Source organism: Nipponia nippon, unplaced genomic scaffold (assembly GCF_047370975.1).
Source record: "Nipponia nippon isolate SJK-2023a ecotype South Korea unplaced genomic scaffold, ASM4737097v1 scaffold_4, whole genome shotgun sequence".
NCBI classification, from domain to species: domain Eukaryota; kingdom Metazoa; phylum Chordata; class Aves; order Pelecaniformes; family Threskiornithidae; genus Nipponia; species Nipponia nippon.
In genome coordinates this window covers 126,160,424-126,186,375 of record NW_028262358.1, presented here as the reverse complement: position 1 = coordinate 126,186,375, position 25,952 = coordinate 126,160,424, and the positions used below count along the sequence as shown (strand labels likewise).

Sequence of the window (25,952 nt, the reverse complement as noted above, 5' to 3'; positions counted from 1 at the left end):
TGTCCTTTCCAGCAGATTACATCAGGAACAAGCTCATTCCAGTTTCAACGCCGGGTCTTCAGAAAATTTAGCAATTGTTGAACAAAACCGAACGTTTAGTGCTGATTACTAGGCAAAGACGGATGAACATGAGAGGGAACCCAGTCTATTTATCATACGAAATGAATAGACACCTTCATTCGTACGTACCAAGGTTCAAGGCTGGTTAATAGCTTCAGAGCGTTCTCAGGGCACCAAATTAGCATGCGCCTCACCAAAACGCAGCGACATCGCAGGCAAGCAGCTCCTTAGAAGGCTGCAATGAATCATTCATGAATACAGGAGCTCAAACCCTGTTAAGGGAATTAAAAAAAGACATCCCCTCCCCCAGACCTGTCCGGCACAAAACGACTCTTACTGGGTGATACTGTTAAGTTCTCTTTTATAGCTCATCCCTTGCCAGAAGTAAGAGTTGGCCGTACTTTTCAATTTAAGAAAGCTCTAAGTGATCAGAGTAAGTTCTGCCCATGTAACTGTGACTGTATCATGCCAGTATTCAAAATTACGTAGGATAAAAGCCGCATAGAAACTTGTGTTTGAAGTGGTTGGGTTTGGGTTTTTTTTGTTTGCTTCGTTGGTTTTATTGTGGGTTTTTTGGTTGGTTTTTTTTTTGGTGTTGGTGGGTTTTTGGGGGTTTGTTTGTTTGTTTTTGGTTGTGGGTTTTTTGTTTTTGTTTTTTTCTTTTTTCAGCACTCTGTCCATCAAGATTTAAGCAAGAGATTCTCCAAGACTGGATATGAAAGAGCACCTTAGTCCATTAATGTTTTCAGCAAGCTTTGGTAAAAATGCACTTCAGAGTTCCTGCTATTGATTATTCCCTTATATAAAGGAGGAATTAAAATTGGGCAACCTAATGCCGTAAACATAGTCACCACTTAGACTTGGGCTTCTTCCTGGAAATAGAATTTAAACTTCATAAAAGCCCTGAATCTGCAGCAACTTGAAGAGTTATTAGCTCGGTCCCCTCATGCTCCGGAGGGCCCGGCAGCAATACCTGCTCATTAGGTTACACCTCAACCTCATCTCCAACGTGGACCTCACCTCCTGGCCATTCCTTTCTAGGAGAATTCCAGCTGCAGAAGTCGGCAATAGCTGCAAATTTCCTTATACGCTCCTTCGGCAAGAAATAACCTTTGTGCAATGCAAACCTTTTACAGAGAAGTGGGTCAGCTATGAAAAAAACAAAAGCGTCTGCAAAATTCCTTTTCAGTCAGTCGCTGCAGAACAGCGCGGGGCAGGGGCAGCCGGCGAGATACCGCTTCACTCTGGCGGCAACGAGAGGAGTGAAGAGGGGGACTGGAGGACTTGACCTAGATTGCAGTATCTTTGCTACTCATCCAATTAGCCGAATGCTATTCAAGGTTTTAACCAGAAATGAGGTCAAGAAGGAACGGACAATTCCAGGTTATTAGAAACCAAGTGCCATTAAATGCCAGTGCACGTTATCGTTTTATGCAGAAATTGAGACGGTAATGTATCACGCCATTTTTCAATGTGTTTGAACAGAAGCATGAAGAGGTGAGATCCAAGAGGCGTGTTTCACCTCGAGGACCCAGTCAGGCAACTGCACAGCTCGGAGCTCACCGTGAACCTGGAGGAGGACACGGGAGGACACCGTGCTACGCTGCCGCAGCAGCTCCACAGCAGCTCACTGCTTGTTTCTGCTGAGATACGCAACCAGAGAGGCGAGGGAGAACAGGGACACGGGTGTAAGACGTTGTACACCACTACTCAGCAGAGACAGGAACCTGGCTCCAAAACTGCCTGTATTTGTGAACGTTTTGTTTCGAGGATACGGCCAAGGGGGAACTGAAGTGCTGCTCCAAATAAACCATTTCTGGATTTGTGAAGAACTTGCCCAAGGAAAGACAACGTGGCCATTCTGCAGACTACCCTGTGCTCCCGCCAGACTTCCAAACTCCCACCCAGATGCTTGATAAGCTCAGCTTTAAGTGGAAAAGGAACAGTTTGAAAGAAGCTCGACAGGATTACATCAACCTCAAACACTGGTAGAAGTTTGATGTCTAGAATGGGCAAAACACAGAAATGACCATCCCTACAAAACAACTCAAAGCTTCTGGACTTAGACCTTACATCCCTGAATTTAGAAAACTGCAAAGTGGAATAGCACCTCCGAGGTGAGGGCTTGAGTGCAGCCTGCCTTCGGCAATAGCGTGCGTACGAGACGGGAGAGTGGCAGAAGTTACCGGTGGGGACTAACAGAGCAGCCTTTTCAAAGCAAACAAAAACCAAACCCAAAAAACCACCAAGCCCCTCTGCGTTCTCGCTCAAGGTTTGAGAAGGCTGAGGAGTTACACAGTAGTGATCTGAAAGTGGTATGAGAAGGTCACAATTAGTAACAGACAATTATTAAGCAAGACTTGCTGAGCTGCTCCTGGCTGTACATTTTGGCTCCCCCGTACAGCGCAGGAGCTCAGAATTCAGATGCAAAGTACTAGAAAGTTGTCATCTTTACACATATATGCTTTTTTCAAGTATAAATGATCTTAAGCTCCCTATAAGTATTTGTGGAAACAAAATTAGTAAGTTGAAGCCCTGTGCTCATGCCTACATTTAGCTAGCAAAAGGAGAGCATGGGCCGGGCAGCAGGGTGCTGCAGGTCACCCCTTCCCAACCGGAAAATAAACGGCAACGCAAGCGGAGAGCAAACAGCGAAGAGGTCAGAGTCCCAGCACCCGCGCGGAGCAGCCCGGCGAGGAAGTCTCAAAACCAAACAGCCCTCAGCCAGCCACCCTGCACGGGGCACAGAGCTACACCGAAGGCAGCTCCTGCTTGAATAAGGTGGCACAGCAGGCCTTCGAGGAGGAGTTTTCAGTATTTGTGCATGAAAGCATGGGCATGTTAAAAACAGCACGACCAGCTACTAAACTTAGACAAGTTATTTTACTTATCTTACTGCCAAGAAACCGCATTTGTCTCAAATGACTGAATGTCCTATTAAAACACCAAACTTCTGCAAGCTGGTGTCCACACTCATGCTGAAAGATGGTCCTGCACCTTTGGCCCATCTCCCTTCCTCCAGGCTGCAGAACCACATGTGCTGGCAAAGTGGCAAACAAGATCAGGGGTCTAATCCGAGCTAAAAATAATTTTACCTTTAAAAAAAACCAAAACAACCCACACAGAATAGTTTTAGGATCGAGTTTGCCAAGCAGCTTCACACACTCATGTGGTAGGAGAAAGAGAGGCCAGCGCGAGGGCAGAGCTGACACACGCCTCCCCACCGGCCGCCCCAGCAGCCGCCCGAGCAGTTTGTAAGCCAGCCTTTGACTTGCAAATATCACCCCGGAGCTGCAGGAGGCAGGTAATGGCATCTCCCGTGGGTGCCAGCCTGGGATCCTGCCCAGGTTCATCCTTCTACAAAGGCAAGGAGAGTCCAAAAAGGAAAGTAAGAAACAACATTCATGCCAGGACGTGGTACAGACAAAATCATCAAGTTTCATGGTGCAGTTTTATGGATTTGTTAACCTTTATAGAATACCATACTCCTCTTGAGGTTTTACCACTTGATGCAATAAGGTTTGAATGCAAGATCACTGCTCAACATCTTCCGCATGAATTTGCAGGCTGTTTTTCAAATGCAAGGAGCACGCTGAGAGCCAAAGCCACTGCAGCTATTTTTACCCTGTGCATTAGACCTTGGGTGCTTGTGCTATGATGCATGCAGTCAACAAGGATGACTTGGCAGCGCTGGGTTAACGGTTGCACTCGATGATCTTAAGGGACTTTTCCAACCTTAACAATTCCATGGTTCTACGCTCTGGAATTACCAACCTGATTTGTGCTCCTGGTCGCAGGAGGTGAGATACCAAGCCTTTTCGCAGCAATGCCGACAAAAGACATCACAGATTGCTCCTGCTAGACAGGCATTTACACAATGTCCAAGTGAAAAGCGTCTTTAGCCATGAACATCATTACACAAACAATACTTACAGTTGTTTAAATGCACCAGCTTAACTGAAGTCACCAAAACATGCACCAATTGAGGCATATTTATTACCAGTGATGAGAAAATCATTTAAAACATCATTTAAGAGGTCCACATTCTTCTAATAATTAAGAGCATTTAAAAAAATAAATCAGATTACCAGAAGAATATCAATGCTACTTCAACTTCTAAAATTTGTCCTCCAATAATTAGAGCCAGGACAGGATTATCAACCTTTACTCCTGTAGTAAAACACTTACCACATTTTATATTCTTTTACCCTTGCTGGAAAAAAAGGGTTCTCTTTCCTATTTCAGCTTTCACCTTAGTCAGAGAGCTGAAGCAGAGACACTGTGGGAAATTCGTTGCCTACTGACCTGACGTGAGAACTAACGCTGAGGACCTTCACTTGAATTTGGAGTTGATGATGAAGCTATTCATCCAGCTAATCTTCTCTTCCAAAGAGAAATCTCTCAGAACAGAAGCTCCTACAGCTCCTCTCAATCTCATTTAAATACAGTTTGATAGACCTTGAAATGCCAAAGTCTCTCGTTACCATAAGAGAGAGTTGTTGAGTGTTGGCAAGACATTCATGCTGCCTGGCAGAAAAGCTCAGCGGCTGCTCTGAAGTCAGTGCTCAGGCATGTCTATCTTACCCCAAAACCGCTGCTCTACCTTCCCATCTGGCTGGGAGAGCCAGCGATGAGAGGTAAGGTTGCTGAGCTACGCTGCTTTTTTTTTGTTTTCTTTTAAACACTGCAACCAAGGCTTTGCATTTCACATCATCTATTTTGCCACTGGTAGAGAAGGCAAGCTGCAGAAATGCTTTTCACCAAATACCTACGTGTCAGCACTGGCGAGCACTCTTTGAAACAGATTGGGGGTTTAAATACAGCTTAAAAAAAAAAAAAGTAGATGTACAGCAGGTAGCAGCAAACCTCAGAATCTGTCAGCACAGGAGGTGGCTCCTTCCCCCTTCAAAAAATCCCAGTTCCAACAAGCCACGAATATAGTGTTTTTATAAGTCACGAGTCAAAGCTTCCAAACGAAGTGATGTTTTATACCAAAAAATTGCATCTCTCCCACCTTTCCGTTCTTCTGTATTCCTGTATGAGCAGCACATAACCACCGATGCTCTCCACGTGTGCTGGCACAAGACAAATCTTTCACATTCTTAACTCCCCGCCGCCACTTGGTGCGGAACGAGCAGCTGCCGGGGACCCCACGTTTGCTTTGCGGATCCGCTTGTGTGTTCGGGTGGCAGCAGCACCAAACCCGACAGCTACAAGGCTTTATTGGACTGCAAGGCTGCACAATATTCCTTCAGTTACACGGCAAAAAAAAGCAGCAGAAAGAAAACTCAAGGCAGCATGCGAGATGTTTCTTGGTGGAAGAAACAGAGGGATAAGCAGATTTCATGGAAAACACCAATATCTCAAGGCTCCTCTGTAAAGGCCAGGGGGTGGGAAGCCGGCGGGACAGAGGGCAGGAGGGGGAGCAGAAGACAAGGGGCCATTGCTCACTTCCACGCTGCTCCAGTTTTTGAAATACGCACAAAACAAGAAGATAAAGAGTTGACCCTGAAAGTCAGAGCTAACTGGAGCCATCGGATTTCCACGTTCAAGTAACCCTGGAAGATGCAAGTGGATAACTTGAACCAGAGCAGCTCTTTTGGAGGATGTTGTTTTTTCCACATTCCTTCCCCTACAGCAGAGAAGAAACCTTAATGCTCATTCTTTCCTTTTAAGAGTGGAAAACATTTCGCTGTATACAGCTCTGGAGGAGACATTAGGTCAACATAGACAGGAAGCCTCAGCAGCCTGAAACATCAAAATAAAAGGCATTTGAAGTACATTAGCCGCTTGGTTAAGGAAAGCACACTATTTGCAGAGAAACTGGTAAATAAACCCAGTTTGTTACTGGATTTAAGTGCTCATCTACAACTCAAAAGCTTTGTCAGAAAAATTACCTTTTTTTTTTTTTCCTCTTTTTCAGAATTTATATTTGCACAGCAAGAGCTGAAAGTCTCCGGCAGAAGTAAGGTAAGGTAAGGTAAGGTAAGGTAAGGTAAGGTAACCCCCTGCCAACACTGTCAGCGTAAGGAACTTAAGGAAAAACAACATTTTAAGCATGTTTCAAGTGGCACTCCAAGATTTAAGATGGCCACTGATAACAACCGGGGCTCTCCGTGTGCCTTGCCACGTGGTTTTCAGGTTGTTAATTCACCGCATGTCCCAAAGCAAGGTCAAATGCAAAGATGCGGGTGTTTTTACTTCAGTTGCCTTTCCAAAACAGATGTTTATTTACTGGAAGAAAAACCATCCTCGTTCAGGCATGAATGAAAATCTTCCTGATTAAGGATAACCCCACCACTGCAACGACACTGCTGATACCAGACAATTTTCTTCGCCCTTTCCTGAACAACTCTGGTGTTCAGCCTTCCAACAAGAACCGAGATCCCCAAGTTCAGATGGAAGGAGCTGCGAGGAGGTGAGCAGAGGCCCTGAGCTGCCTTTTAAAGAGTTTTACATGAGAGAGAAGTAGACTTTTCCAGTGACGGTGTGTTAACCCTTTAAAACAGAGATTATCTAGCTCAGCAAGACGTTAATCTTGGTTGAAACCTTTAAACGTTACTATTCTAATGGCAGATAGTCATTCACACAACCTGCACCAGAAACGTTTCACATTTCCCTGCCCGCTAGCTGCTGAAAGATAATTTAAGTGATGTTATGACAGTACCATGAAACAAACACTGACTTTTTCATGTCAGTAAGGATGGGATCAAACCTTCAGTGGGGGTTAAGGACAGCCGAATTAATTCCGGCTGATATGCCGACAGGCACACTTGGGAGAGGGCAAAGATTGGGCCATTTAATTTCCATGACAAAGTGCATAAGTTAATTTGCTGACCCTCTGCCACCAGAAGACCTACATCCACATTACATAAAGACAAAGCAAACTTCGAATTCAGTATTTCCAGAAGTACGCTGATATTCGATAAGACTGTATAGGAGAAAGCGGAACCCCATTTATCCTGCACACACTTTTAAAGAAGGACTGCTACAGGAGCCCCCCTCCGCACTCGCTCAGCCCCACGGTGGGTTGGCAAGAAGGAAGAAATGCTGAGGACAGATGCAAGTTAAACACTGGCAACTACAGCGGGCATAATACAAACTGCGGTGCCTTTCAAAGCATTTGCACCGTGCACTAAGTACATGGCTCTGGAAGACTCCTGCCCAAAAGCCTGTGGGCTCTCAAGACGCAAGCGATTAGCCATTTTCAACCCTTCACCTTGCTCCGTGAATTACTTCTGCAGAAGTTACTGGAAGGGGTTATAAGACAGGGTTGTGGCGATGCCCAGATCCAGGCGGGCTCGTTCCAAGCGCAGCTGGAGAACCAGAGGCTCTGGAGCTCCTGTCCCAGGCGAGAGCGGAGCAAAGCCCTCAGAGGTGCATGGGGACACCGGACTCCGCTGGACGGGCAGCGCAGGAGCCCAGCTCACGCTCCCAGCTACAGCACACAGGCTCCATCCATCTGAAGCCTCATCTGCCAGGTTTGCTAAAAGCTTCACGTTTAAAATGCTCTTTAATGAAGAAGTGACTGTCACTTTCCAACACGATTCTGCTGAAGCGTCCACCGTCTGCCACAGGGCAACAGGATCAGTGGAGTCAGCGCTCTGAGTATTACCGACCATTTACTTGCTAAAGTCTTTTTAGATTGCACAAGCCACCGCTGCCAGGAATGCCCGCCTACCGCAGCTTTTCAGCAGCCACAAATCCCCCAACATGCTCCGTTTGTGCATCGTGTGCCAGAAAGCACAGCGGAAAACAGGAGTAAATGGGTTTTGTTGATCTGGGAGGGAAGCCGTATTGGGACAGAGTGCAGACTGAGCTCAGAAAAAGCTTGCGAACAGCAAAAATGCAAGCCGTAAGAGAGAATGTTTATTGCTGCGTCTTGCAAGAGGTGTAAGAGCAAATTCAAATTTCCCCACGTGGAAAGCGGGGAAGAAAGGATTCTTCCCAGCAGAACACAAATTGCATGACTTGCCAGAAAAAGAATAGGGACATTTTTACGAAGTGATCTTATCAAATCAATTTTGAATTCAGAATCCAGGAAAAGACAAGTAAGTGCACTCAGGCTCCAGCAGAGCCCAGTGCAGTTATTAGAAGGAAAGACGGCATCTAATATCTACAGAGCCACTGAAAGCAGTTTTAGGAGAACATACAGTTACCAGCAATGGCATTGCAGTATTTTGTGCTCTTGAAAATGAAGTTTTAATCTGCCCCAAAGGGAGAAGTTCAGAAATTCAGTTCCTGCCCCGAAGTTGCGTCATCGCAGTGACACCAGTAGGGCTTCCTGGGTGGAAGGAACCAGGAGTCACAACAGCTTGGCCTGGAGCGAGCAAGAACGCGTTCAGGCAAGGATTCCTTTGGATGTTCTCATATGGAACTGCTGCAGAACCACATGCAATCAAAACAGCGTCCGCATGCGAGGCAAAATTTATGCTCAAGTCAAAGCATTACGAACAGGTACGGCTGTTGCCCTTAGTTTGACTGAGCTCTTATGCTCTCGGGTTCCTTCAGTTAAATTTACCGGAATATAAAAGCATACTGAACCTACTGGAGAGCTGGCAAACAGACCCTAATCCTGTTGCTACTGATTTTTTATATATATATATATATATTTTTTTTTTTTAATATCTATATATAGAGAGTGTGTGTGTATATATATATATAACAAGTGTATATATATATACACACACACACACTTCAGTGAAAAAAACAAAACAAATTCTTTTAATTTAAACAAAACTCATGTAAGTACGTAACCCATCTGGCTGAATAATTTCATGCACGCTGCCTAAAGCTGCAGAGTCTATAGGTACATACTTGGTTTTAACCAGGCAAATAAATTCATGCTAATTTGAAAAGAATCAGGAAGTTTATCGTGCATATTTATAATCCCACCATACACTTCTTTAGAAGAGTCAACACTTAGCTCTTACACAATAAGACTACATTTCAGTATCTAAAAGATACCCAGCTCCAAAACAATTGTCTTAGCAGGGCCGTCCTTTCCCCAAAAAGGGAACAGGATGGTCACAGCCACATCCTAAGCGTTTGAACATGTTACACTATGGCTACAACAGGCGACAGAAATACTTCTGCAGCAGAACAGCAATCCAAGCCACGCTTAGCAACGCAGGACATACTACTTCCCTGGTTTGTTCTAAAAGCAGAGGAAGGACAATAAACTTGACCACCCACAGTTACTAAGTCCCCAAGCCCCGATATCAATGTATTAGGGTTCTAGCCGTTACAACAGGAACCTTCGGTACACATCCAAGCGCCAACACAAAGCATCAGCTCAGTATCAGCCTCAGTACCAAAACCCGAGGACCGCGACTGATGCGCAGTAGCCAGGGGACCTCTGCATGGCTCTTCAGACCTTGCTGCCTGGCTGGCCAGTCAATTTAGCATTGACCTTGTCACCTGCTTAGCCAGCCTGTGTCTCACCAGCTTGGTCATAAGGATACCATGGGAAAAATCACACCAAAAGCCACGTTAAAGGCAAGGTAAACACCATCCACTGCTCTGTCCTCCTCCAGAGCCAGCCACCTCATCGCCTTGTCCAGCAACAGCTTACCTTTGGTAAATCCACACTGGCTGTCCCCAAAACACCAAACATTCTTCTCCTACGTGCACAAGAAAGCAGCTTCCAGGAGTATTCGCTCCATACCTGCCCAAGGACCCAGATAAGGATGACCAGGCCTATTGCCCCACATCCTCCTCCTCACCCTTTTGAAGAGGAGTGTGACGTTTTCCCTCGTCCACTCATGAAGAGCTTTCCCCAGTCACCACAGCCCTTTAAAGATAATAAAGAAACTTGCAATCACGTTGGCCAGTTCTTTCAGCACACCAGGAAAAGCTTTTGTTTACACAGAAAAGCAGGAAACTGCTCTAGTGGCCTGAAGTAGAACTAAATATTTAACACCAATCCATACAGGGCCATACTGGGTCTCGATGGACCTTCTGTGCAACTATCTGGGATCCCAGTGTCCCAGGAGGCTGCTCTCCCATTCTCCATGCTGCTTGGGACTTCCAAAGTGAGAGGAGTTTCCAGGTATTTAGTAACCTGCAACAGATTTCCACAAGCCCATACAAGCCTTTAGCATCCACAACATCCTGCAAAAGCAAGTTCCTCAGCTTACATCTCCTCCCGCGCCCTCCGAACGCGAGGCTGGCAGACAGCACTTGCCACCCCTTGGCTTCTGCGCTGGAACAGACTGAACGCTGCATCATTGGAGGCTTTTTCTTTAAAAAAAAAAAAAGTGTAATCTTACTGCCACAGCTATCAAGTGATAAGCTCACGTGCTTAGTCCTCCAAATTTTCATCTCAACTCCACAACAGTAATACTGCTCTACCTCTCCGTAACGCAGAGTTTCACAGCACCTGCAGAACATAAGCAATAGACGCGATTATCCAATTTCTGACATTTTATTTCAAAGGCTATTCAATAACAGTGCAAATATTTTCAGTATGTCCTACTGAAGCTGCCTCATTCGGGACATGAATCCAGATCAGACCTCTGAGAAGATCGCACAGCTGGTTACAGCAGAGATGTTTTAGAGACACAGGAAGAACTAGACCGAATGTCCTGGCTGTTCTTGGCCCTCTATTTTTACTCCTCCAAACAGTTTAAGCTAACCACATAAGCAGAAAACATGACAATCACAGGGAAAAAAAAAAAAAAACAACAGACCTATCAAGCATCCGCTTGTGGTGTGTCTTCATACACTGTAGGCAACGGATGCACATACAGAATTGAACCAAAAAGCCACAGGATGATCTTCATTCCGCACTGGCGTATTTGGGCAATAACATCCACCTGTCACGTCTACATTACTATAGATCTAACTCTGATCGGGAGAGCACTCACGATGCCGGCTCTCAAGTGTCTCCACCTACCACGCTTCGGCTCGCTTTCCAGACCAGCCAGTGGAGAAGGCAATGGGTTCTCTTTGGATGAAGCCCGAGGAGCACCTTTTGGGTCAGAGCACATCAGTATGCGAGAGGCAGGAGCAAAAGTTCAGCCCTGTGGGTCAAACCAGAGCTACCCCGGTGCAAAACCCTGCAGCAGATATAGCACCGATAGCGACTCCTCCTTGCCACCGACTCCCCTCCGCAGGGTGATTTTATCACTCCATGCTTCCTGCTAATGTGAATAGCGCTCGGCGCACAAAAGCAGACTGCGAATCGCAGGTTTTAAAACACAAAGTGTTTTAATTTCCCTCTTTTTGTAGAAAAAGCTTGCACGACACCCAGAATCCAACTACATTTTAGTAAAAGACGGTTTCTCCATTTCTTTAAGACACTAGACAACGTGCTGGTTACTACACGATGGTTAGGTTTATTTTAACCATCTTCTGCAGATGCTGCACAGACCATATCCGGGAAACAAAACAAACAAAACCAGCTTTTGTTCACAAACATTCTCACTTGGAAAAGCCTTGCGCGAAAAATGCTCTAGCCATGTTTGCACATTTACATTTCTCAGCTGATTTGAAAGGAGACCACAACTTTTGCAGAAAAGCCATTTCAATGCTCTTGCAGCTTTATAGATGAGCTCGCTCAAGGAAGTCTGCATGATACCTTTAAATCCTTACGTGCTAAAATAAAGTTAACAAGAGAGACCAAGCAAAAGTACATCTAAGCTCTGTATTAAAATTAATAGCTAAGCTGCATTTATAAATAAAATAAAGAAAACATGTTGGAAATCCTTCAGTAGCACTGAATTTTTCTACTGGAACACAGAACAAGGCAAACAGTTGTCCAGACCTCGGACTCTGAGCTTGCCGTGAGAGGCACTCGCGGGCAGGGCTGCGATGCTCCGCAGCTGCTGGGGATTCCCCGCCTGGCACCGCTGCTCGCCGTTTCCTCTTCCCTGCTGCGCTGGGTGCTCGCCCATCTGCCACCACCCCGCTCTGCAGGCGGGAAATAACACTCCAAGATTTTAGCCAAGTGCACTGATGCTTTGGAGCAGACGGACTCCACTACCCTCAAGCCAAGAGCCAGCTCCCTCAGGTATCTTTTAGAAAAAAGTTGTACTAATACCAGTAAAATTAACCACACCGTAGCTCGGCAGTGCATCGTCAACCCCGTGGATCAGCTAGGAAGCTGGCAAACGAGCTTACTGAAGCTCAACTTCACATCCAAAGCAGCAGGTCTCTGTATGTGTAATAACTCATGGGGATTTTGACGCCTTTAAGAGGTTAAAGTTCCTAGCAAGAACACAGGCTATGACTTGGAAATTAGTTCTTAAAATGGCAGGCAATTAATTGGATTACTGATGGGAAGAAGGGCAGATTCTGTAGTCTGCCGGTTTGCTACAGCAATTAAAGCGGATTACTCTGCCACCTCATCCTTTCCAAATTCTATTGCCATATCAGAACAAATTTTTTAAGCCTCCATTTGGGAGGCCTCCATTTGTCTCTTACAGATTCCAAAGCGGAGTTTAAGGCAACTTTCCGTTCACTAGAAGCTCTAGCATCCAGAAGAGCAGATATCAGAGGACACAACCCACGCTGGGCCAAAACAGCGTTCACATTTACAGAGCAATTGCTGACTTCACAGTAAAGTCCCTTAAAAAAAAAAAATTGAAAAAAAAAGCAGGAAAAATACATCCAAGTGCTGTGGTCAATAAGAGATGTGTATGAGTAAGTAGCAAAGAAAACTGCAGCTCTCTATCAACATGTGACAAAGTTTGTGCCAACTTTTGTTCAGTCTTGTGCAGCCACGAGTCTGTTTCTCTAGAAACACTGCCAAGGTATTTTCCTGGCTAGCAGACACGCAGATGCGTCACGTGGCAGAGGGACGCCGTACAACGGCTTGGTCACCAGAGCGGTGGCTACCAACTGCGCTACGCCTGCCCCACAGACGTCTCTGCAAAAGCATTTAACAGAGATAACAGACTGACCTTAGCCACCACTTCTTGTCCTCAGTGGAAACAGGTCTTGTACCTGAACACAGGCTGAGAACAGGGAAGGAAGCTGTGATAATACTTAGGGGATTAAAAAAAAAAAACAAAAAACAAAAAACCCACCAAAAAAACTAACATACAGCAACAAACAACCCCCTCAAAAAAAAAAATACAAGAAGCTTTACCAGCTTCAACTATCAGTTCATTTCACAAGCTTTGATTAATCATTTAACCTTCTACAGTGCTACCTCGTTCAATACCTTGCTGAAAAGCCAGTTCTCGGATTCACCAGGGAAGGCCTGCTGTGCTCCAAATCATCCTCCACATTTTTTCCGATTGAGCGATCAGACCTCTGAAGGACTGGTGAAATGAAGAAATCAATCCCAGACATCACGTGCATTTCATACACAGTTAAACCAAGTACTACTCTCAAAGAACAATCTGCAAGCACGCACAATTCAGCTCTGCCAACCTATATATTGAAAACCTGCAGCTGGGCACTCGAAAGACGTAGCAGCAAACAGTAACAGCATTGGCTACTAGGCTGATCAGCCCCTCAAACTGATGTTTTACAGCATCCCCTGAATTTCTGCGTATTTTTTCAGCAGTCCTGGAAACTTTGCAGATTTTCAAGTTTGTATGGTGAGCAAACGGACTCAGGTACTTGTGGACAAGCGGGCAACTTCTACAATTTGGATCCTTCCACGTTCTCTTCTGCTTACGTCTTAACAGAGAGCAGGGAAAACAGCATCCCTCAGATTCCTTACTTCATCACCCCTCAGAAAACTGCAGCTTAATAAAAAGGACAGTCTTAATAAAGTCAACTTGCAAAAGCACGCCATTTGTTTCCCTAACAAATAAGCTTTCTACTTGATTTCCTCTTTTGACCTTACTACATTATCTTCTGTTTGACATAGCAGATGGGCCCGCGAACACCAGATCAGATCGTATGTTCTGCGCTATCAGTTTCGGAGATGGCACGTCTTTTCATTTTAATTCTTCAGTTGACAAGAGCAATGCAAACAAACCCCTACAGCAAGAGGGAAGCCGGGTTCGCATCACAGGAGCTGTGCAGTAACTGCCAGCATCATGACGTGACTCATACTTGGACATCTATGCCTCTAGAGATGCCTACCACAACGCGTTTAGGCTCTGTCTGCTTTCCCAAGGGCATTCTCGTGCTGGATTTCCACCCTCCAAAGCCAACAAAGTCAGTTTGACCCAACGGGAAACCAGCACGCAGGAAAAGCCAGAGCTGCAGCAGCTCCCTCTCACAAACAGGTAGCATAAAAGATTGCTTTTTGTGTTCCTAGATGACCCAGCCAAGGAGCATTTACAGAGACCATCTCCCGGCCCACACTGACACGGCCCCCACGCCTCGGTACTCAGAGGCTGTGCAGCAGCAAACTGTTTTGTCGGGTCACACGCAGGGACTTCCCATGAAAAACAAACACCAAATTTCTTCAAACTTGGCACAGGACAGCATACGCTTTCCTCCACGCAAACAAAGCACAAAGACAGCCTGTTTGTGGCTTCTGTCCAGCAATGAGACTTCTCCTCTGGATCTAGGCAGGCCGCTAATGCGCCACAACAGCCCGTTCGCTGCAGCCCTCCATCGCACGGCAGAGCGGAGGACGGCCGCAGGAAGATGCGCAGAGCATTCGGCTGTTCTCTGGTCCCTCCCTGTTTTGGAAAGCTGCGTTGCAAGGTCTGTGTAAGGCACAAGAGGAATAGCAACAACTCAGACCTCAGCAGCCCAAACAAAGCGCAGGACTTCTCCGCTGCACAACCAAAGTCCCATTGCCACATGCAACATGGCACCTGCCCCCTTCAACCACAGCCGCTGCGAATATCAATTTGATACTACAATGATAATGCTCACCAAAATCAGACTAAAGCAAGTACTGCTGAATAGTTGTTCTCATCTGCCTGCACCAGTTTAACAGGCATCAGTTACCGTTTCCCAACAACCACTGGATCGCCACAGCCTTACGTTTAAGCTCAGCCACAGCAGGGCACTGCACTGTTAGGTTTGTACGAGGTCCCTGGCACTGATCGGCATGTAAGACTACAAATCAAACCCAGACACCAGTTTACGGTGCGGTTCAAGAATTCGCACAGGCCAGCCTGCCAAAGGCAGCCTGAACACAGTCACCCAGTTCGAAGGATGGAGGTTCAGCAGTACGGATACACACAGACTCTGCGAGCTGGCCTTGGGGCCAGAAAACAAGCCCTAAAACTTGAATTTACCAGTACAGATGTAGTCTGCCTGTGCTAGTCTTCAGCAGAATAGAGAAATCATCTCTTTTCTTTAGACACACTGTCCCAATGGTGTCTCTCTGCAGTTTGGTTGCTCCACCACTGCATCTGAAGAGACGGTTAGAGACCTGGAGTCTCTAAATACACTGTAGTGTATTTATCTTAAAATTGTGTACTATTATCTTAAACTTGTGTACTATATAGTGTCCGCTTCTTACCTTAATGAAGCTTTTTACTTTAACTGCAGGGACACCCAGCCACTGTCCCAAGGAAAGTCACAAGTTAACAGTCATCTGCAGCTGCAAATTTACTGAATGAGCCAGGAAATAAGAAAAAGGTTGTTTATCAACAGTAACTTCCTCCCTGAACGCGCTGCCCACACAGGGCACCCTTTCCTTACTTTACACCGCAATTCTGCTCCAATTAATAGTCTATATAGCTAAGAGCAAGCACAGCTTGAGTCCCACTGAATCCACTCGATCCATATACCTGCCCGAGGTCCTTCTATCAAAGAGAAAGGTCACACTTCTGTTGCTTATCACCGTGTTTCCAGCTAATGCTGAACTGCTGCAACAGATTAGGCTAATTTAAGCAGATATTACCTTGGTGCTCTCTCCTCCCCACATTCCCATCACCTCCCTTGCACTGGAGGACACCTAATCCCAAATACCTGGTCAGGAAGATGAAACTGGCACAAAGCCAGATCAGCACCATAATAACAACGATGGGTTTTTGCTGGTTTAGCTCCCTGAAGCACCTATGGGCACCAGCGGTGAGGTGACGGAGCGAGCGAGGAAGCAGAGGGGGACAGAATTTGCAGAGAAACATCAGCTGCGATGACCTTACGCTGCTGTTCAGGGAGCGCCGTTCAGGGAGCACCGCAGGGCGGTTTGCCAGGACAAGCAGGTCTACAGCCAGCTGCCGTCCAACCCCACAGCCCCAAGCGCCTTCCCCTGCAGCTCCACGCTGACCTGTGACTATCGGGGCTCACGCTCCACCACACAGCGAGCCAGCTCAGGGAACGCACTAACGCCGCAAAAGAGCGCAGAGACGCAACGCTACGCTGAAGACAAAATGGAAGATTTCTCAAGCTTGAGGAAAGTTTTATGCTACCTTTCAGGAGCAGAAGAATAGGGTATCTGAGAGCTGCCGCGCTTCTTAACGTGGTTTTATAACATACCCTACGAACTTCAGCCACCGGCAGCTGAGATGCCAATTGAGCACACAAGCTAGGACAAGAATCAGAAGACGTTATTTCAAACCAAAAACACAGGGAAACTTTTTGAAGACTGGAGTTTGACCAGAATATTTTAACATTCCCACTGAAAACACAATAGAAATATTTGCCAAAACTGAGGTTTTGGCAAGCATTTACTCGTCTTTTCCTAGTTTTGGCTGCCTCTGCCATGAATCTAGGTATGCAGCCCAGGGTAACGTGTAGCCTTCAGTTTTGATAGTTTTCAGTGCAGCTTTTCTAAATACGTGTTTTAGCCTTTAAGTGGATTCTGGAAGAGATCAGTGGATGAACAGCAGTGCACACAGGCTGAAAAAGATCTGGCCACACTTATACCCTACACTGGAGAATCTTCCACTCCTTCTTCAAAAGAAATTATTAAAAAGAGATACACAAAAACATATACAGAGAAGTACCAAAGTGTTCACTTGTGGGATAGTATCTTATACTCTTAAAATAGGTAACTGCATCATATCTCTTGAAAGCAGAGCAGCTATTTTGATGCCTTTCAAACTGTAAATACGAGGTTCAAATAAATTACTATTTATTAAAATAGCGCTTGCAAGTCTCAGCCGCAGATGCCTATTTACATTTGCTTTCCAGCCAGACTTTTCAAGTCTTGTTTTAACAGATACCTCTCTCAGAATGGTTATGATAGAACCCGAACTCCTCCCCCTCTCCATTAGGCAGATTTGAATCCGCGCTGCAAATACATATCTCTCGGAAGCATGTGCTACTATCGCAATTCAACGCTTCTGTTCAGCTCCTGCAGGTTGCACTTGTTGATTTTCCTCTCTCTCGCTCGTCCCACTACTCAACTTCCCTTTTCTTTTATCCGCCCTCTAACGTACCTGCCCCACACAGAAACTACGGCAAGTCCACCCTCAAAACAGCACAGCACCAAAGACCGTCCGGCTGGGAAATCAGACGATAAAAAGTCTCCTTTGAGGGTTCGCAACTCACTACCTAACCTGAGGCAATTCAGTAGCTCCTACTGCAACAAGTTCTGCTGCATGAAAGACACTGATACACCGAGAATACTGAAAAAAAACCACTGTGCGTGTCACTTGTTTGCTAATATTACTTACACCCTCATTAGTCACAGCATTTTGCAAATAAGAAGAGCTAATCCCTCCCCCAGAAAGTTTCCCATACAAATTTGTGCCTAGAACCGTTTAGCAACTGGAGAACAGGTCAAAATAAAAATAAAAAAATAAAGAAAAAAAAAAAAACCAACAACAAAACAAACCAAAACTGCCTATGCAAGTGCGCAGCGCTGGAACAAAGTTGCAGGCAGAGGCAGGTCAGCGGCTCGCACCAACCGTGCGGCGCTTCGCCCCTTCGCACGCCGCCGGGCTGCCCCCGCCGCCCCGCACGCAGCCGGAGGCCGGGGCTGCACCCACCCCCCCCCGCCGCCGCCATGGGGGCCGCCCGCCCCGGCTCCGAGCGGGGCCGGGCGCCACGGGAGCCGCCGCCCCCCCCCTCGCAGGAGGGAGCCCGCATGACCCGGAGCGGCCGGGAGGCCTCTGACCCGCCCCGGCGGCCTCCGGCTCCCCGCCCCGGCCGCAGGCCCCGCGTACCGTCCGGGCGGCCTCTGCCCAGGTCCTGCCCTTCTTCCTGCGGCCCTTCTCCCTCATGTCGGACGCGACGGGGCGCAGCTGACTCCGAGATGCCCTTGGGGATTCCTGCCGCCCCGGGAGGGACGCGGGGGGAGCGGGAGCGGCCCTAGGAGCGGGCGGCCCCGACGGCGGCGGCCCCTGCGCCCGCCACCGCTGCCATATTGGGATCCTACTGTAAAGGGCCCCGGTCATGTGACCTCGCCCGCGTGACTCCACCTACTGTACGGCCCGCGGGCGGGGGGGCGGAGCCTCCGGGCGGAGAGCCCCGCCCCCCCCGCCCTCGGCCTGCGCACGCGCGCTTCCCGCCTCGCCTGAGGCGGGGATTGGAGGCGGCGTCGCCTCAGGGCTGCCCGGCCGCCCGTCTGTCCGTCCGTCCGTCCGTCCCGCCGCGCCCCCGGCGGCACCCCGCCACCAACAGCCGCCAGACCCCACGCCGACGCCCGCCCCGGCTTACCCCCGGGACCGCCAAGCTCGGCCCCTCGCCGACCGCTGCCCCGCGGCCGCGCCACCCATCAACTCCTGTCCCTGCCCTCGCCGCTCACCAGCACCCCTTCCCTCCGGTGCTCCCGGGCCTGCCCCAGCTGACCGCGCACCTCGCAGCCAGCCGCCGCCTCGTTACCATAAAACCATGGAATGGAACATAGAATAGAATGGTTTGCGTGGGCAGGGACCTCCAAAGGCCACCCAGTCCCACCCCTGCCATGGGCAGGGACATCTTCACCCAGACCAGGGTGCTCAGAGCCCCGTCCAACCTGGCCTTGAGTGTGTCCAGGGATGGGCCATCTCCCACCGCTCTGGGCAACCTGGGCCAGTGCCTCACCGCCCTCAGCACAAACAATTTCTTCCTTCTGTCCAGTCTGAATCTCCCCTCTTTCCGTTTAAAACCATTCCCCCTTGTCCTGTCGCCGCAGGCCCCGCTAAAAAGCCTGTCCCCACCTTTCTTGTCGGCCCCCGTTAAGCACGGAGAGGCCGCAATCAGCTCTGCCCGCAGCCTCCTCCTCTCCAGGCTGAACCCCCCCAGCTCTCTCAGCCTTTCTCCCCAGCAGAGCTGCTCCAGCCTCTGACCATTTTGGTGGCCTCCTCTGGCCCCGCTCCAACAGCTCCATCTCCTTCCCGTGCTGAGGACCCCCGAGCTGGAGGCAGGGCTCCAGGGGGTCTCCCCAGAGCGGGGCAGAGGGGCAGAATCCCCTCCCTCGCCCCGCTGCCCACGCTGCGGGGGATGCAGCCCAGGAGACGCTTGGCTTTGTGATGGCATCCCCAATGGCTCTCCCTGACGCCAGCACCTGCAGTCAGAGTTACTGGCCCCCTCCTCTGGCATCAAGCTCCCTCAGCTCCGTGGCGGTTCACCGGCTTCCCAGCTGCCATCTTCCTCTGTCGGCACCTCCACCCTGCACATGGCCGCTACCCTGCAGCTCCCTTTGCTCCCTCCCGCAGCCTCCCCCATCACGCAGCCTGCTGCCACCAACTAACCACCTTCTCCCTCACCAGCGCTATTACCTGCTGCCACGCCAGGCTGTCCCAGCTGTCGGCCGTTCTCCTCCTGTAATGCTGCTCCGTACGCTCCCAGTCCCCTTTTCAGCACAGCTGTCCCCCCATCCCACCTCGTCCTCCAGAGTTGCAACCCACTCCCATCTTCTCTCAACCGAAAGCCACTTCTGCCCTTGGAAACACCAGGAGCTCCCAGGTGATGCTCCCACCCCACCCAGACTTGGCATTTTATTTCCATCTTTTCTCCTGTTAAAGGAGGGATATCAGTGACCGGATAGAAAAAGTAATTATCATGCTACTTGAAAGCCAGCCCTTGCTACCTACCTGAAAAGGACGTACGTCTATGCGGCATCTCAAATGGTTGCTCTTTCCGTATCGTGGTTTACAGAAAAATGAGCAGCTTCTCACAGCGTGCAGCATCATATGCTCCTGTTTCTATGGGAAGAGAATGTGGAAAATCGTAGTTTGTGCCTGTGTGGGAAAGGCACCGTCAGTGAATACCGTGCCAGGGACAAAAGAAAGTTAAGGCCCGTGTCCTTAAAGGTGTTTGTACACCTTAATTCTCACAGCACCTTCAGTGGCTTGCAACCTTGTGTACAAGGGCTAAACAATGAAGCCAAAACAGAGTAATGGGCATAAACATACAGCACAAATGGTCGTACAAGACAACGTTGAACTGAGCATCAAGGGAAAGGAGCAGGTTCTCATTATGAACTAGTCTTTGGAGAAAAATCACTTACCGAGGTCATGAAAGAGGTAAGCCAGTCCAGGATCTAGGATTAAAGACCACTTTTCCTCCTCCTAAGTGAATCTCAAACTGGCTCCCAGAATTATAGCTTGCTTATCTCACTAAAACGTGATACGATACGCGCTCCAACCCTTAGAGCGGCCCTGAGGACTTACGGTGTGAGTCATAAGTTCGCAGAGGCGTTGGCTGGAAGAGACATCAGGAGGTCTCCAGTTCAGTCTCACCCAAGGCAGCGCTGTCGGCAGCATTAGGCTGGGTTAACTGTAGCTCCGTCTGGCCATGTCCTGAAATCATCCGAGCCTGGAGAAGTGAGGCCCCAACAATGCCAAATACAGGAGAAACAGTCATTTCCCTCTGTCTACTGGTGACGCTTCTCCTCCCGTAGCCAGCATGCCACTTGTCCGATTTGTGGTGAGGTCGCACCATCAGCTCATACTCAACCATCTGACCTTCTCTGGGCTCCCCGTGTACCTGCTGAGATGCCTCCATCACCTCTTGTGGCTTAGCGTTGTTATCCGTAACTGTGAACTTGCCGGGGAGGTGAGTTAGAAAGGAGACTGTGTTAATGTGCAGTCTGCTGGCTGTCTGTACTTCGCTCTAGCTTCCAGGGTTTTAAGAAAGAAAAAGTGCAAATTCTGGATGAAGTAAAACCAGATCATTCATCCAGTGAGCTAAGGAAACATTTGTGGAGTAAGATAAGCACCTATTAATTGATTCATCGTAAGGATGTGAGCCATCATGTTATTCCCCTCAGGATTTACATTAAGCCTGGAGTTAATCTTAAATGACCATCTGAAGGTCATTTAATTTCCAAACTGGAAGTCAGACAAGCTGGAAGATGTTACGCACTGGCTTTTTGATTGACAAATGACATGGCCACCGCACCAAGCAACCCTATCTGATAGCAACTGACTGCAGGAAAGGACAGAGCAGGAATAGAAACATTTTCTGCAAAATTATACACAAAATCCGAAGTTTTTAAGAGGATAGGTGAGGGGGCACCTACCCCAGATATGTAAACAGCACTTAAAAATCTTGATCTAAGAGATTTTATGTTATGACCGTTACACTCTTTCCACAAATCAGTAGCTGGGAACTGTCAGCAAGAACCAGACGTTATCTCTGTCAGGTTTAGATGTTCTGCCCTCTTTTGCTGCGGATTAACGACAAAAATTCTTGCAGATCCTTAAATTCTGTAGCAAATCACCTGGCAATTAGAGCATACAAGTGAGGCTCGGGTACCAAAATGTCTTTCAAAAACTGAGGACTAAATCACGGGCCCATTTAGGGCTTTCTCTGCCCTGACAAAGAGGCCAGATTCAGTTAACAGGTGTCAGTTAACTCCAGTCTCATCTCCACGCTGCCTTGGCTTAGACAACATCTGCGAGTATAGAGCACTCTGGTCCGAGTCAGCCTCCTGTCCTCCTACCCTGTCCTCCTACCTCCTGAAAACACCTACGACACAAGATGAGAGGTGTGGTCAGTGCATAGAAACAAATACTGAGATCATATTTTCATAAATATTTACCCTTTACAAACAAATCAGATAAATGGTAACTCATTTCCTTAGGTATAGTTGGCATATGTCATCAGTTTTATGAATTACTTTTATTTAACTTAAACAACCAGTTAATTAAATAAAAACAAAACCCCACACCATGTGCATGCTTCAAAAGCTCAACACACCACCAATTATCACTCTTGCCTTTCGAAAGAACCCCTAACGTTTCCAGTCCACAGTGAGGTTTGTGCTAGGCTCCGTTCAACCGCAGCCAGTCAGAGCACGTCAGCGGTCTTGGGCAGGAATCCTGCGTCTGGCTAAAAACGCTAGCGAAATTAGGTCTAGCGACAAAGCGTCCTTTGCAACTCACGGTGTCATTGAATTCCCTGTTTCTGGGGAACTGATGCCCCTACACTGTCAAGTTCTTCAAGCAAAGTACATCAGCCGGTACAGCCATCCTCCGAGCAGGTCAAATCTGTACGTCATACTGGGGCACAGAGCCCTGGCCTGAATTCTCCCCTCCTCATTTGAACCCTGCTTGGGGCGACCATTTACAAGTTCAAAAACGGCTTCTGAGCAGAGCAGAGTTTAATTTGCACCTTTGATGTAAGAACCCACTGACGCAGAGACCGTATATCAGCAGATGCGAGGCACGGCAGAACTACACCGTGGAATGTACCACCTTCGTCAGCAAGGACGGCAGTGGGTGTGTGAAATATCTAATACGGCGGCTTTCCTCTCGATCGAATAGAAATCCCATCCAGTCACACGCTGTGCCTCAGTTACTGCAAAATCCTTCCCCCATGCGGTCGTGCCCCGATGATATCCATCCATTTTCGTTTCATCATTCTCTAATCCAGAATTACTCTTCCCACTGTAGCTCTTTGCTGGCTCTTATCATGTTAAAAATGAGATCCCTCTCTTCATTTTCAAAAGCTTTCACATCCTACCCTACTTATCATCTAACACTCAGATATATTCCCAAATCTTGTAACGCCAGCCTCCGCTGTCCACTTGATTGATTGATTTTCACACCAGCATATTTCTATGCCTTAAAAGGTTACCTTTGCCTCCTATAGCTCTCCGTTGTCTCTTCTTTTATGCTTAGATAGTCTCTGCCCCCGAACACGTGCTGTATTTCCGAGTCACAGGGCAATTCTGCTCTGCAACAGAGAGGCCTGAATTGTACAGTGTGAGTAGCAAGTACTTATTTGAGATCAGCGTTAGAAAGCCAGCCCTTCATTCCCATTTCTTACAGCACTGCGTTGCCATATCCAGCGTAGTCACCTCCCGATTTTCAGTCAGCTGAAAGCTGGACACTGCTGAGCCAAGACTTCAGCAATTTTCTCCTGCACATCTAGTTCCAGAGCTGGTCCGTAAAGTTCACAAGATCTTCCTTTCATCCTAACCAGTTCCTGTGATAGAACAGGTCTACATTTTTCAAACACTAGGACAGACATGATAAGGCATCAAAATTCCTTTCAGAAGACTCTATTTCTGCTCATAAGTCAAAAAAGCGCAACTCCCACAGCTGCTGTCTACCACATTCCCCACATTATTCCTTGTAAAGTAAGGTAAAATCAAGGGTAAATCTCTATACTGCCCCGTTCACACCCCCCATTGGCGCCTTGTGATACGTATGAGACGAAGCAAAGCTAGGATTTAGCGTGATTCTTCTGCCTTGTATCGGAGTTGGGAATGTACCTCCAGGAAGAGAAGCCGTTGTAAAACTCAAGTAGCCATGGTCTGTGTTGCACTCTGGAGCCTGCAAGCTCATCTCCCAAAGTAAAAATAAACATAAACAGGCATGACTCACCAAGGCATATATTTATTATTATTATTACTACTACTACATCTACATCTACTGTACCACAGTTCCCTTCTTCAGAGGAGCGTCTAAAGCACGTAAAGCCAAGCCACATAAAGCTGGTTTTAGGAGTAAAGCCAGTAGCTGTTATGAGGAGGTAAAGTAAAAAAACAACCAAACCAACCCCCCAAAACCCCCCGACAAAGCCCCTGGTCAGCACGCGGGGAGCAGCCGTGCTGCCCAGGAGGTCTGGGTGCCGGGGGGCAGAGGTCCTGCGCTCCCCAGGGAGCCGCTGCGGCTGCAGAGCCGCAGCTGATGCCAAGCGCTGCCGGTAGCAAAACGCCTCTGCTTTTCAAATGCTTCCACTGAGGCTTGAATAAAACTACCCCAGTCTTCCCTTGGAAACCTGGGGAAAATAATTTGCTCCACCTGCTTTTTTAACAGTGACGACTTCCCTTTCAATCTTCCCACTCGGAAGAGATTGACACAAGGATTTGTAGGGAAAAAAAAAACAAACAAGAGGGCTAGAAGAAGCGGTGCCTTGATTCAACTTGGAGCCTGTTAGATAAAATTCTGTCCCCCAAGGTATTTTAGGGGGAGGGCTTGATATTAACAGTTGGACTTGATGATCTTAAAGGTCTTTTCCAACCTAAATGATTCTATATTTACCATCTCCTTATGGCTTCAGCAACAGGACGACGCATTCTAGCATTCACCGTTCCTCTTCTCTTTTGTACCCCGTTAGCAATTTGCTGTAAGGGTGTGGTGAAACCCACCATTTTTATCCCTTGCAAGAAAATCTGCTTAGGGCATTTACCAAATGGGTAAAAGATTGACAGGAATCGGGCGCTGGGAGCCACAGCTGCAGTGGGAATGAGATCATCGCTTTCAGTCAGCTGAAAACTGCCTTTGCTTTGGTCTAATGCTCCAAATATGCTCAGAAACCCCAAATCTGCCAGTCTAACAAACGCTATTCCAAAGAACGTTGTTTCTCGTTGCTCCTACCCAAAGATCAGTATCGCATTTCCCTGGCAGTTCGTTGCAGCGTTAGGCGACGCACACGGGCTGACAGGAAGCCTAATTTGATACCGCATTTCAGAGAACTGATACAAGTTATTTTGGCTTCTGGTACCGAGAACGCTGGCACGCTGCAGGTTCGCTAGCGTGCCTTGTGCGGCGTAGCTGTGCCCGCGACCTCTTCCAGGAACAGCCGCATTATTCACCCGACTCGCTTTTCTTCTAACATGTTACTTGACTTCCATCTGCTTTTAACGACACGCACACAGGTGGCTTTAGTTCTACCTGCTACAAAAGCCCGCTCCGGTGGCAATTGCTAATAAATTTGCATACAATACTCTCATCTGAAAGTTTGACTCGTCCTGCATTTGCACCTGTGCCAAGCTGAGTGTGAAACACTACCGAATCGAGACGTTGCCTGTGTAGAGACGGATGTTACACCAGCAGGGTTACCTGCAAAAAGCTAACAACAAACAGACAAGAAACCAGCAGCCTGCTAAAAATGAAACAAGGCTAACATTGTTTGTCAAGTTTTACGATGTGCTTTGGGCTTTTTTTCAGCTTTGTTGCTATTATTTCAAGGGTTAGAAAATTATTTTCATATAAGAAATTAAAATGTTAAAGCTCAAATTATTATGCAGTCTTATTCTTCATGATCATGGGTTTTAAGAGTATATCTGAGCGTTGTAAGGCTTAAAATTTTGTGATTAGCAAATGAACATTAATTTCTAGAAGACACTTTTTCACAAGTAGTAGCAAAAGGCAGTAGAAATCAAGAATCTTTTTTGCTCCTTATCCATTATTCCTCACTTCTGCTTACTTATTGGGGAGCCTACAGAGAGACCGATTTGCTGGCATCCTGCCCTGCCGTGTGGTAATGCCCACAGAAGCAACAGTAAGGTGGTGGTGGTTCGAAGTTCAGAAGATGTTGAGCATGTTCTTGGCTTACTTTCCCATGTAGGGACAAAAGGAGTTTGACAACAAAGCTGTCCTGCAAAGGACAGCCCTGTTCCGCACCTCCCCAACGGGGCTGCGCGGTGAGCAGAAGGGAGCCCCGAAGACAAAGTCGCTGCGTCGGTGGTGCTGGTCACTCGGGGCAGTGCTGTGCTGACGAGGCTGTCCAGTTCCAGCCCCACACAGTAATCGTGAGCTCAGGGAATGCCGCATCACGGCTCTTTGTGCGCTGTAGACGTATCTGAAAGCCTCTTGGAGACCTGAGGAGATCCTCACCAGAGAAAAGCCGTGTCTTTGTGCTGTTTCCAATATTATTGCCCAGTTCTTCTTCCTGCACCTGAAGAGCCCCACACAGAG

At 47.7% G+C, this 25,952-nt stretch overlaps 1 protein-coding gene across 9 annotated transcripts in view; it reads right to left on the bottom strand.

Annotated features, from left to right (window-relative positions):
• The window catches only part of ASXL2 (ASXL transcriptional regulator 2), a 134,353-nt gene extending 116,099 nt beyond the window's left edge, over positions 1 to 18,254 (bottom strand). For 8 of the 9 annotated variants that reach the window (XR_015708589.1, XR_015708590.1, XR_015708588.1 and 5 more), the window contains exon 1: positions 18,042 to 18,242. Coding sequence is in view for 3 of the 9 variants with exons in the window: in XM_087776251.1 (XP_087632377.1) it covers positions 18,042 to 18,098 (57 nt within the window). In the remaining 6 variants the exon portion in view is untranslated. Of the gene's footprint in view, positions 1 to 18,041 lie in introns of all 9 variants that reach the window. The other variant, XM_087776253.1, reaches the window with a different exon arrangement.
• Positions 18,255 to 25,952: the final 7,698 nt, after the last annotated feature.